The 12,971-nt window shown below is 45.9% G+C and overlaps 1 protein-coding gene across 1 annotated transcript in view; it reads left to right on the top strand.

The window, feature by feature from the left end:
- The window catches only part of ACADM (acyl-CoA dehydrogenase medium chain), a 374,724-nt gene that overhangs the window by 333,063 nt on the left and 28,690 nt on the right, over positions 1–12,971 (top strand). The window contains exon 11 of the mRNA XM_069641894.1: positions 1,231–1,479. Coding sequence (XP_069497995.1) covers positions 1,231–1,479 — 249 coding nt within the window. The remainder of the gene's footprint in view (positions 1–1,230; positions 1,480–12,971) is intronic.

Below are 12,971 nucleotides of genomic sequence, written 5' to 3'. Positions count from 1 at the left end.
AGGCAGAGTCCCCCTGCTACTTCGTTTCTCCTCATCCTATGAGGGGTCACTCGCACCTGACGGTGTCCAGAGGTCGCATAATCTTTCCTGTAGGTTCAGCTAGGTCCTGCCAGGTGGTATCCCTACCCAAAATATTACTGAACGAGACCAGAACTGTTGACTTCCCCAGACCCACCAGTCAAAGTGGTCATCTGAAGAAGACTTTGCATCCACGATTCCTAAACGTTTAGCAGCACTTAAAGTAGTTCTCCTACCGGTCCGTACTTCACTGGGGGGTTGTTTTTGTTGATCAAAGCTTAAGGAGCCTGGGTGCATACCTGTTGTAAAAGTCCACTCTTGCAGCTACCAGGGCCTTACTTTTGGTGGGGGACACAAAGTCTGGGTTTCTTGTCTGTGGTACCGTTAGATGACTAGGATAGGCAGCTACCCCTTCTCAACCCAGTAAACCGAATGTGGATATACAGGTATTTTGCCCTACCTCTAGGACTACCACTGCATCGAGCCTCTATAGACAAACTGGTAGTGCTAGTACCAAGTCGCCTTTAAATATCCAAGAACTAGTTAACTTATTGAAATTTGAAGGCATTGTTTCTAGGGTAGGTATTGGACTTCCAAAACTTAGTTCTGAATGTTGTGCCTCATGATCATATCACACCTATGCAAGATTACTTAATACATTTTCCCCACACTTCAGAATTTGCAGTTTAAGCAATGGCACCAAGCTCTTGTCGTTTTAATTGTACTTTGCACCAAACCCCTGATCTAACTTTCAACATGACTCTCCCTTGGTAACTACCATGAGCAGTTATTTGCAAAGCTTTGCAGGTCCACTAATGTAGACCCTGCCCAGATCCTTGCACCACTAGAGGCTTTAAAAAAACAAAAACAATGGTTTTCCTTATGGTTGATTCTCGGCGCAGCTGGCCTTATATAAGGTTTTTAACTGTATCCTATGTTTGATTGGCAGCTAATGAAGGGTTGGTAGGTATGGTATGTGTTCTTATCTTTGCATTCTCAGAAGGCATCAAGCTGCAACAACCGGAGCCAATAACTTGTTTCTTATGTGTGGCAGTTTTTAAATGGCACTTCTTTGTAATCCAGTTTAATCTTTTCTTTTTTTTCTGCTCAGTAAACCATTCCCTACTACACCTTATGTTAGTTCTCTTGGGCCATTTTAGAGGTGTATATAACTAAAAGGTTTTTTGTTTTTGCTGCTTTTATCAATCTTAGCACCAAGCAGTGTCCTTCATGCTGGCAGAAATGGCAATGAAAGTGGAACTTGCTAGAATGGCTTACCAAAGGTCTGCTTGGGAGACTGATGTTGGACGACGGAATACATACTTTGCTTCTATTGCTAAAGCATATGCTGGTGATATTGCAAACCAGGTTGCAACCGATGCCGTTCAGATTTTCGGTGGAAATGGATTTAATAGTGAATATCCTGTAGAGAAGCTGATGAGAGATGCCAAAATTTACCAGGTAAATATATGGTTGAATCATACAGCATGTTGACTGGAGTTGGAAGGTTGTGGAGCTGTTACATAAACTGTTACATAAGGAAGCAATGATTTTTAACAGCTTATGTTCTCATTTTGTGTTTTAGTTTGCAACCCATATTGATCGTTGTAGAAATCTTCTGCACTGTCCTGTGGAAAGTGGCTAATAATTTGTGTACAAAATGTTTAAGAAAAAGATTTGCGTACAAAAAGAATCATTGCTTGCATGAAGAAGTGCATTTAACAATTGGCAAGCTTTTTAGCTGGCTCTGTGTAGGATTTCTTTTTAACCTTGGTTGAATGGCTGTAGATTATGCTTGCTTATTTTGTTTATTTAAGCAGTTTAACTCCAAGCATTGCAATGATGATTACAGTGGCTATTTTGTGGGTACAACAAATATTGTTGCCAATTTCTTTTGAATAGCTGGACTTTGATTAACCTGTTAATGGTCATTACAGGCAGTTGCATATCTCCTAAAATAATCCAACCTAATGCTAAAATACGTAGGAGAGCCATTGTTTATTTCACTTTTACAAAACACATTTTTTTCTTGAACTTGTGTACAAACTACGAATTGTTATACAGTAGTGGGCCTAGATAATGCTTCTGCATCGATGTCCCTGCAGGGTATAAATGGGGGAGTAAAAAGAGAGCACTCTGGCAAAATGAAAACACAAATGTGCGATGTGTCCAAGGATCTGCAGCTGAAAAGAACAGACCTGTGTCTCAGCCTTCACACTGAGTTTCAAATAGATACGAGGGGGTGTTGGGTTTCTCAGAAGTCCTCTGGTGTGGGCTTAGGAAGATGAAATGTTTATGTTTAGGGTTTCCACTAAGTTATTCCTAGCTCTCACAAATCACCTCTCACAGGATTGACTATAGTATAATTACTGAAAAATTATACTCTTTAAATAATGGATGATAAAAGGTTCTGTGAAGGTATCGGGTAATATTATCCCCACCAATAATATCGCCATATATATGGTCTTGGGGTGAGGCCATAGGTGATATTATTAGTGGGGATAATTTGTCGGTTAATGGAAAAGGGGGATGAGGAGGTGTCCCCTGCAGGTTCCATGGCTTAATATCACTGCAAAATGATTGCAATATTTATGTATGGTGATCATTTTGAGGTGATATTAACACATGGAACCTCTACGAACCAATAAATATTATACATTAGGCATGGAAACTGTTCCTAGTAGAAACACAGTTTACTTGAAAGCAACTGGTAACAGTTAAATGTAATTCTCTATCAGTTTTAGCATTTCTTTTATAGGAGAGAATGGGACAAAGCCAATAGGCAGGCCCCAGATATAGGCAAAAAGTAGTGTCTCTGGAAAGATGCAAAAATGCTAAACCTCAGGCTGATGACGATGGAGCACTGCAAGAAAGTAAGCACTGACCAAGGTTTGACAATGAAAAGACGTAAGGAGAAGTCGTTGGAAGAGTTATCATGTTGCAGTGGCAATATCTGAGAGGCTGGTCTGCCATCGAAGCCCCAAAGTACAGAACTTGACCGACAACCACGAAGGCTGTGGAAGACTCGCCAAGATGGATGTTTATCAGGCTGCTTGATTGTTGGCGCTCACACGACTGTGGTGCAGATGGTCTGTCCCTGTGACATGTTTCTAATGGTTCCCTTGAATGGCTGCAGGCAGCCCCTCAGGTGTCGGGGGACCGGGACAGTTAAAGGAAGCTAAATCTGAGCTCCCAGAGGTGCAACCCTAAAGTGATTAGGGCCAGGCATTTGAGAAGCTGGAAAAAAGCATAATGCTGAACCTTCAGTGCAGGCCTGCTTGAACTGTAGTCAGGACTTTGGCCTTGTAGACAGAACAAAGAACATTACCACTAAGGCAGGAGACAGTCTTACCTGATGAGCCCTGAGGAGGCACTACAATTGATGAAGGCAGGTCGACTGCCATAGTCTCCAGGAGGTAAAACGGGTCCCACTATGCTGTTGATGTCTTCTCGGTCAAGAAGCTTCACGACTGCACAAGCGGCTGCAGTGGAAGATGACATATCTTTCTCACCAGCTCAAGGGCAGGAATCTCCTGGAAGAGATTTCCCTTGCTAATTGTTTGGAACACCAGCAGTGAGCAGCATAGCTTCCAGCCAGGATTCATGGTGATCATGCTACTTCTTTGGAAAGAGGACCAGTACTCTACTGATGTGGCTCATTACTTTTTACTTGTACGCACTCACATGACTGAAGAATGACCATTGCTATCTGTGCAGCATTCATGGTTTTGGTAGCTGTTAGGGACAGCCAGCTGTTGAGATGAATTTCCAAAATCCACCTTTGAGTTGGAATTTCGGAGGTTAAGCTTTTGTGGTGTACAGGGAAGACATCGAAGTCTTGCCAAACCCAATCAAGTTAAGGTAGCAGAGTGGCAAGGCTTAGACGCTGGAGATGTGCGAGAGTGGTTGAGTGCTACAATGAATCCACACAGAACACCAATAACTCCAATTCGGCGGGTAAGAACAAACATATCAAATGATTTATTAGGCCTTTAAAATACACACTAAGCAAATGAAAACTCAAGTAGTGTCACACACTTAATAAAACAGATATATACATTCACCCTTAGGAGAAGAAAGAAAGCATTCCATTCAATAACCAGTGTAAAACGGGTAAATGGTCAGAAGCAGATGAAGTAGAGACTTTTGCTAACCATAAAAAGAGTTCCCCAACACTTAGTATGTCCAGCCATAAGATGTTTTGGGTATTGTGCCCTAAAGACATCAGTTCCAAAGTTCTACTTTGCTGGAAGGTTTACAATGTGTTTGGACAATGTTGGTTGTTATATTTGAAAGCTCAGGTGAGTAACTCACTCAAACCCAATACACTAAGATATGCCTAGAAGGGGGTCCTTGACCAGGTACCCACCGACCAAAGTCAGGAAAGAGTGAGGTAGGGACGGAATGTCTAACGCTCACCTGAATCCCTCGGAGGCGCAGGTCCGGGCAGGGAGATTTCAGTGTCTTCTAGGGTCACGCGCAGGCCTCTGATAACACCCTGGATGGGCCCTCTCCTCACTGTAATTTTGACCCGGAGGGTGAGGTGTCTGCAAGTAGGAGAACAAAGGGTTAATGTACGTCTGGTTGGCCAATCTGACTTCCCCTTTCTGGACTCCCCACGTTTCTCGTAGGCTGAATGTGCTCACCTTAGATTGGTGAAAGCGGAGCTCTCCATCCTGCGTCTGTGCAGGGGCGCTAATGCCAGTTGCTTCACTGGTTCATAACCCAGCCTCTTGATTGCAGAGGATGAAGTCGGGGAGCAAGGCCGTCGTTAACCGCACGAACGGTAAATGCTTGAATATGGAGTCTTATTTATATGTCCCCTTAAATGTCTCTTGCCTTTGCAGGTCCGGTATGCAGATGGTAAGCGAGAAGAATGCCGGAGCTCGTGGAGGCACGTAAGTAAAAGAATGTTATTCGAAGTTAAATGCACTTCTTAATGTCTCTTTTCCCTTTTTCAGGTAGCCGTAGCAGCCGGCGTTGGAGATGGACGCCGAGGTACGTGCCGGAGTATGGGCAAGCAGATTACAACTAGAAGACACGTGAGTAGTGATGGCGTACTGTGCCCCTAATGATGTCCTTCTTGTTTTTGCAGGTGCGGTTGGACAGCGCTTGGCAGAGATCGAGGCGTAAGTAGCACAGGTAAGCAAATTATCACGGAGGTTCACTAACCAATGTCCTTTGTTTCCGCAGGGTTGTCGGAGTATGAAGAGTGTGGCACGCGGCCTCGGGATGCACCGATGGACGAGGTAAGTGCAGCGCTGGTTTTGCCTTGTCCTAACCTGGTGTCCTTGTTCTCTTTCAGACGCTGCTGAAGACTGAAGACTGGTTTTCCGGGAGGTAAGATAAAGAATTCTTGTTCACAGATGCTGAAGCTGAAGATTCTCTGGAGCTGACACGGTGAGCGTCCTGCTGCTAGTGCAGAATAACGCGAAGCACGTTGCACAGATCGGGTGTGGTTTAAATAAGCCACTGGAGTGCTTAGGTGTCTCCTTCCACAGCCTTGCCCAGGCAAGAAAGAAGTTCCAGCTCTCAGAACAGTTCCAGTATCCAGTCCCAGGGAGTGGTGCTGGCCACACCCAGAAGGTAAAGTAGTTCCAGCCAGGAATGGATGAGGATCTCATCCTACAGGTAAGTGAGCAGCATGGTCTGCAGCAGGTAGGTCCACCCAAGCATCATTCCTCTCAATATGAGCCCGGCGCTTCCTGTGCCGGGACTGGGTTCCCTTATGAGCCTGGCGCCACTGGCGCCAGGACAAGGTCCAAAAGGCCCCTGTGGGGACCGGCTGGTGCCTGGAATGGAAGTTGTGACCCTGCTTCCAAGGATGTTGGGCTGGATCTGACTCCTTGGAGGCAGCGGTCATGACAATGTTCCGCACATGCAACCCAGTGGAGAAAGGGGGTTGGGGGACAGGTATTTTAATTTACCACCTTGATTCCAATTTCTCCAGAGACCCCTGCTGAGTTCCAAGCACCTTCCAGCTGGACACCCTTATGAAGAAAAGATTAAGACATCTGCAGAGCAAACAACCACAGGACACCTCTAGGATGTGAAGACTACCGATTGCATCATGAGGCACCACAGTCTGCTGTCATCAGGTGATCTTCCAGGGATGAACAAAGGAGCATATACTGCACGTCTTCCATTGATGCAAGAAGTCTGGGAATGCATGAGCAGGCATCTTTTGTACAACTTGAAGATCCTACCAAGTTCCAAGAGTGCACTTGGAAAGGTGACCGCTGCAGCGAGGTTGGCCAGGAGAGAGTTGAGTATTCCACCGGTTGGTCCAGGTACACTTCCGAAGCCTCAGAAGGCACAGATCCTCAAGTAGGGTGTTGGGGAAATTGATTCTTTTTAGGCTTCATCTCCTCTCCTAGTGAGACCCCCATCACTTTTTGCTGGACTTCTGAACCTTTTTCTTCGTGAATAGGTGGAGCCTTTTTCCACTCATTCATTCTTATGGGCTCTGTCTATTTAAACTCTCCTTTGTTTTACACTGTCCTATAGTGTCTACTTTATCTCTTTTTAAGGCATATGTCTCTAATGGATTTTGTCCTCCCCCGTTTTCCTCATCTTAGATATCTAGTCTCCCAGCTCTGCTGCTTCGGAAAGCATTTTTCACCAGAGGGCGCTGTGCTCGAATCCGCAGAGTTGTAGTCCCTCGAGGGGCGACGTCATCCCGTTAGCTCAGTTCTGTTTTTCCGAGCACTGCTTCGTGTCACAAAACAGCGCATCAGTTTTTCTTCGACGAAATGTCCTAGTCATCGACTCCAACCACACCCAAGACCGGTTTTAAAAAATGTCTAAAGTGTGGTAGAAAAATGACGATTACCGACCCCCATCGTAATTGCCTTTGGTGTTTGAGACCTGACCATCGAGTCGACGAATGGATGTCCAATAAGGCTCTTAACGGAAAGGTAAGCTGGCGGTGGGGGAGGAATTCGAAAAGACAAAGAGATTCAGGAGGGTCGAGTGGAAAGTCTCGACACAGGTCGAGGAGATGAGTCGCTAGATGAAATCCTCCTGATTTGAAAAAGCAACGTCATAGATCTTCCTCCTCATCTGTGAAGGATTCTTTCCTATACTTCCAAGCAAGATTCCCCTGAAAAATGGGAGGCCTTTAAGGCTTTGATGCTTTAAATTTTTGAAAAAGCGGCCCAAACCCCCTCGAAAAAGCAGTGTGAAGAGCATGCCCCTGCTCACTCCAAAGGTGACAGAGGGAGATCAAAAACTAAATGGCCTTGATACCTTGCGCGACAGTGTCGAGGCCTCCTTAGACGTCGTTGAAGCCTCCTTCGAAAACGTTGAAGCCCGCGCCCATACCATTGACGCCTTCAACACCTTTGTCGAGGCATTCTTTAATCCTGATGCCAACATTGACGCCTTTGTCTAAGCCTAGGTCAATGTCACCCCCTTTACGAGAGAAAATCTTCCATCCTCAACCAAGGTAAGAATTTTTCAGATATATGTGCTCTATTTATAAGGAGCAGTCCTCTGAAGAGGATGTTACTTCAGCTAGGGTTAGATTTGGAACCAAGGAGGTTCCTGAGGAATTGATAGGCCCAAATTCTGAGATGGCTGATCTTTATGATTGCCTTCAGACAGCCAGTGGCCTAGATTCTTCCCCTGAAGCAGAGTGTGAGAGGTCAGACCCTGCAGATCATGCAGACCCTGGGTATAGAAATCTAATGAACAGAGCCATTGACTGCATGGGATGGAAAACCGCTTCCCCAAGATTCAAGTCAAAGAGGCCAACAAAGAAAACCCCCTCGTGGTGGAAGAGGGGAGGGTGCTAGATCAGCCCCAGCAGCGGCTCATTTCTCCTCAGCCACTTCTGCAGCAGCAGCAGCAAAGCCACTCTGAGGTCTTCACCCACAAGACCCCGGTGGGAGGCAGGATCACTCGGTATCTGAACCAATGGCGGGGAGTTACGTCAGATTCCTGGGCGCTAGAGATAGTGACCCATGTTTACTGCCTTCCTTTTCAACAAAGACCTCAAGAAAATCCACCGGAAGCCAATTCTGTCAAAATTCCATACCCGCTCCTTGTGCAGGAGATTTCAACCCTGCTAGAGAAAGGTGCAATAGACCATGTACCTGCAGCGGAGAGGAACAAGAGTTTGTAAGCCTGTATTCTCATTCCCAAAAAGGACAGAGGATTGAGACCCATCTTGGATTTTAACAAATTCCTCAGGCAGGACAAGTTGAAGATGGTGACCCTTTCTCAAATCCTTCAGGCTCTTCAGCTTCAGGACTGGCTGGTTTCGTTGGACCTTCAGGATGCTTTCTTTCATGTGCCAATCCATCTCAAGTACAGAAAGTACCTGAGGTTTGTGGTTCTCACTATCAGTTTCGGGTACTGCCATTTGGGCTGACCTCCGCCCCGATGGTTTTCACCAAGCTGATGTCTGTAGTGGCAGCCAGTCTTAGGAGAGAGGGGACTCGCGTCTACCCTTACCTAGACGATTGGCTAATCCGGGCGAGTTCACCCGAACAAGCCCAGGAACATCTGACCATGACCTGCCACTTCTTACACAGACTGGGCTTCTCCCTCAATTACAAGAAGTAGTAAACGATTCCACGCCAAAGACTCCAATTCATTGGAGCAGTCCTGGATACTTCCTCAGGGAAAGCCTTACCTCCCGAGGAGAGAGCTCACCACATTCTGCAGATGGTAACAAAGTTTCAGAATGCCCAACATCTGCCGGCCTTCGATTTTCTGAGATAGCTGGGTCTCATGGCATCTTGCATTTTCTGGTGCCAGAGGCCTGATTGAGAATGAGATCCATTTAATGGGCCTTCAAGACTCAATGCTCCCAATTTTCGGGCGAGATGGCAGATCTTCTAAAAGTCCCGGCCAGAGTGGCTCAAGATCTTCTATGGTGGGCTTGCAAGGAAAATATCCTCAAGGGAGAACCTTTTTGGCAACCAGGGCTATAGATAATGGTAGTGCCTGACGCCTCACTCACGGGGTGGGGAGCTCACACCAATGATCTGACAATCAGCGGTCATTTGTCTCCATCGGAGTCCAAACAACACATCAACCTTTTGAAGCAGAGGGCAATCAGACTAGCGCTGAAGACCTTTCTGCCCTCTGTACGGGGAAAGAACGTCCTGATAATGACAGACATCACAGTGGCCATGTACTACCTCAACAAAAGAGGTGGCGTAGGATCACTTCCACTGTGCAGAGAGGCAATGCAGCTCTGGTACTGGTTAATGCAAGAAGGAATCTCTCTATAGGCAGTTCACCTAGACACCTAGACATAGGCAGAACGCAGCAGACACCCTGAGCAGGCAGAGCAGTCTCCCACGAGTGGGAACTAGCTCAGGAAGTCCTTCAAGAGATCTTCACCCTTTAGGGAACCACTCAAGTGGATCTGTTCGCAACTGGAAGTACGAACTGTACTGCTCAAGGGAATTTCCCCCAAGAGGAGCTCTAGGAGACACGTTCGTGGTGGACTGGGTATTATCACTCCTATACGCGTTTCCTCCAGTCCCTGTGATTCCTCATGTAACCAGGAGGTTGAGAAAGTTCAGGAAAACCATGATCCTAATTGCCCCGGATTGGGCCAGGAGGACTTGGTACGCGGACCTTCTGGACAGGTCCATCTGCCCTCCAATACGTCTTCCACAAAGAGAGGATCTTCTCTCGCAAAAGGAAGTTTGGGTTCTCCATCCAGAGGTCAAGACACTCGGCCTTCATGCATGGTTTCTGAGAGGCTGACATATAAAGATTGGGACCTTCCAGATGACGTAATGGAGATTTTGCTTTCGGCCAGGAGGCCAGCAACAAAATCCTTGTATTGTTGTCGTTGGAGCAAGTGCAGTATCTGGTGCACGAATAAGAATGTGGATCCATTCTTATGTAATACTCCTACAGTAATTTCTTTCCTTTTACACTTACCCAATTTGGTTCTCCAAGTTGGTACTATTAAAGAATAATTTGCAGCGCTATCTATCTTCAAGCGCTCCTACGGAAGAGGTATCTTATTTCAAAATGCCTTTAGTTACCCAGTTTCTAAAGGGACTGACAAATATGTACCCACAAACGCCTTTTCAGGTTCCCATCTGGGATTTAAATTTAGGTTTAAAGTTTCTAATGTGTGCCCCTTTTGAGCCTTTACATTCTTGCCCGTTAACGCTCCTCACTTTGAAAACAATTTTCCTAGTGGCTATAACATCAGCCCGCACGGTGAGCGAGTTGCAGGCATTCTCTTGTAAGCCTTCTCACACCATTTTCCATAGGGACAAGGTCATTCTAAAGGTCGAACTATCCTTCTTACCTAAAATAGTCGTTGATTTCCACCTGTCACAGAAGATTACCTTACCTTCTTTTTACCCTCCTCCACATGCTAGTAAAGAGGAGAGATTGCACAGACTGGACCCAAAAAGGGCTCCCAGTTTCTAAATTTCTAGACTGTCAAATTTCCGAAAATGTGACCAACTGTTTGTTAGATATTCTGGACACAAATTGGGCCTTGGAGTGTCTAAGCAAGCTCTATCCAGATGGCAACTTCCACGACTCTTCAGAGGGGTGTTCCGGTGCAGGATATTTGTGCTGCGGCCACCTGGTCGTCAATGCACACTTTTGTGAAGCATTACTGCTTGGACTCTACATCATATCAAGGAGGCCTCTTTGCAAAAGCCGTCCTTTATTCAGTCCATGATTGAAATTTCTGGTACTCCCTCCTCCAAATTCTTACTGCTTTGGGAGCCTATCTAAAATGAGGAATACGTGGGAGGACACAATCCATTCGAAGAGCAAGTTACTTACCAACTATAACATTCTTTCAAATGGATGTTCCTCCCACGTATTCCTCATCGACCCTCCCAACCTACCCCTCCGTACAGTTTACGCCAGTTGCACTCTACTTCCTTAAGAGCCAAAGAACTTTGAAAGCCTGATAAACTGATGAGACCATTAACACTGTAAAAACAAAACTAATGGGCGCGGCTCGAGCACTTCATATTGCGGATGACGTCGATGCTCGACGGCGGGCGGCCCTCGAGGGAGTACAACTCTGCGGCTTCGAGCACAACACCCTCTGGTGAAAACACAATTTCCGAAGCAGCAGAGCTGGGAGACCAGATACATGGGAGGAACATCCAGTCGAACATTACAGTTGGTAAGTAACTTGTTCATTTTTACTATTGCAGCACAAAACCCCTTATGGGCAGTGGTGCTGAGGACCCTTTGGGTTCTCCTTTGAGATTATTTTCTATATCTTAGAGTAGCTACAGTTGTTAAGGATGAAGATGCTTAGTATCTCTCCTAAAACTTTATAGTCCCCTTATGTGGAGTGCCAAAGGGATACTTGGTATCCCCCTTCTTTCTGCTTTTGTGACTTTTATGTCACATGGACAATCTCCTAGTTATGGTTGGTGGCAGAGGACGTGTTCTACCAGCTATTGGGCATATTTTCTACCGCAGGCTATGTACATAGCCTCGTTTATAACAATAGGGTCACCCAAGTATTAACTTGGCGGCTCCTTTCTTTTTTTGCCATTACTAGCGTGGTTGTTCTTTGTCAGGCCTTCTGCTACCATGCTGGGAATGGGAGCCCTGTGTGTGTGTGATTTGCCTTTGGTGGGAAGTGGCCAGTGTATCTTGGCAGGCATGAAGCGGGGGATGAGTGTTTACTCCCCTGCCCTTTGTCTGCCGGAGTGCCTGAATGGAACCAGCTCCCACTGGGGGTCTGGCTGTCCTGCTTGGACAGCCATCTGCCCCTTTCTGTAAATTGCTGAGAGAGATTGCAGAGTAGTGTGTGCCGGAACTGTATAAAAGGTGCGGCTCCTGAGGTGAAAGGCAAGTCGACCACTGGAAACCGAGGAACTCCAAAGAGGACAACTCCTTCCCTTTGCCTGGTGGAAACAACCAGCCCCAAGACTAACTTTGATTTGAGTCATCTGCTGAGATCCTGTGAGTTTCCAGCGCTGCGGAACCACAATACCAGGAGACATGCTGCCCATTCCGAATGGATCATCGAGAAAATGCTGAACACGTCCAAGTCTTTGAGCCCTCAAGGACACTGCAGAGATCCGATCCAACTCACCCAGGCCCCCTGAGCAGAGTGTGGGACTGTGAGAAGTGAAGAAGATTGGCCGGGCAAATAGTGCGTTTCTAGTGCTGTAGAAAAGGCGCCAAAACTGCAGAGTGACCAGAGAAGTTACTGAAAGCTGTGCCAAATGGCCTGCTGAGATCCCATCCATTGTCCTGCCTTTCATCATCGGACCAAGGAATCCAGAGGTTGTGTCCAGTGCCGCCACATCAAGGGGAATCGGCCAATCTTTTCTTCTAACCTAAGGTACTGTGTGGAGAAAGGTATTGCTTACCTTGATCTGTGAAGTTGCTCCAGTTTTTTGGAGTGCATCTAAAGGTGTCCAGGGTACGTACTTCCGACTGAAGCCGCTGCTTGTGTCCCTTTTAGAGTCCTTTAACCGGGACTGCAACGTTGATTGTGTCCTCTGCATCTTAAAGAATAAAGACTGTAAAGTATCCAAAGGAACTTTCGTATTCTACTGCTCGTCAAGACTTTAAGCCCTCTTCAAACTGCCTTTAGCCAGGATTGCTGTTTGTACGTTAAAAGACTTGCTGTATGAACGAACTGCCTCTAAAACCTTAAGAACTGCTAGTGTTGCCCTAACCAAAAAAGTTCCTTGCCAAAAGTCACTATCTTATATATGTATGCAGAGTGAATGTCTTTACCGTACTTCTGCTAAGATTCGCGAGTGTGCGTATAATGCGATAGGACTGTCCATTACTGTCAAAAGCTGTAACAACCGTGGCCTTTGAAAAGTATTCTAAAGTATTCCTAAAGTTTTTTTGGTTTATTGTGCCAAGTAATTTAAAGTGATTCTTGTGTAAATATAATCTATATTTTAATATACATTTGTTAGTGTTTCTTTGATGTGCTTTATGAACTAGGTTCAATGTACTCACCTACAGCTACA

This window comes from Ambystoma mexicanum, chromosome 1q (assembly GCF_040938575.1).
Source record: "Ambystoma mexicanum isolate Mex_15411 chromosome 1q, UKY_AmexF1_1, whole genome shotgun sequence".
NCBI classification, from domain to species: domain Eukaryota; kingdom Metazoa; phylum Chordata; class Amphibia; order Caudata; family Ambystomatidae; genus Ambystoma; species Ambystoma mexicanum.
Note: the sequence above shows the minus strand (reverse complement) of the source record. Positions and strands in the feature narration are given on the sequence as shown.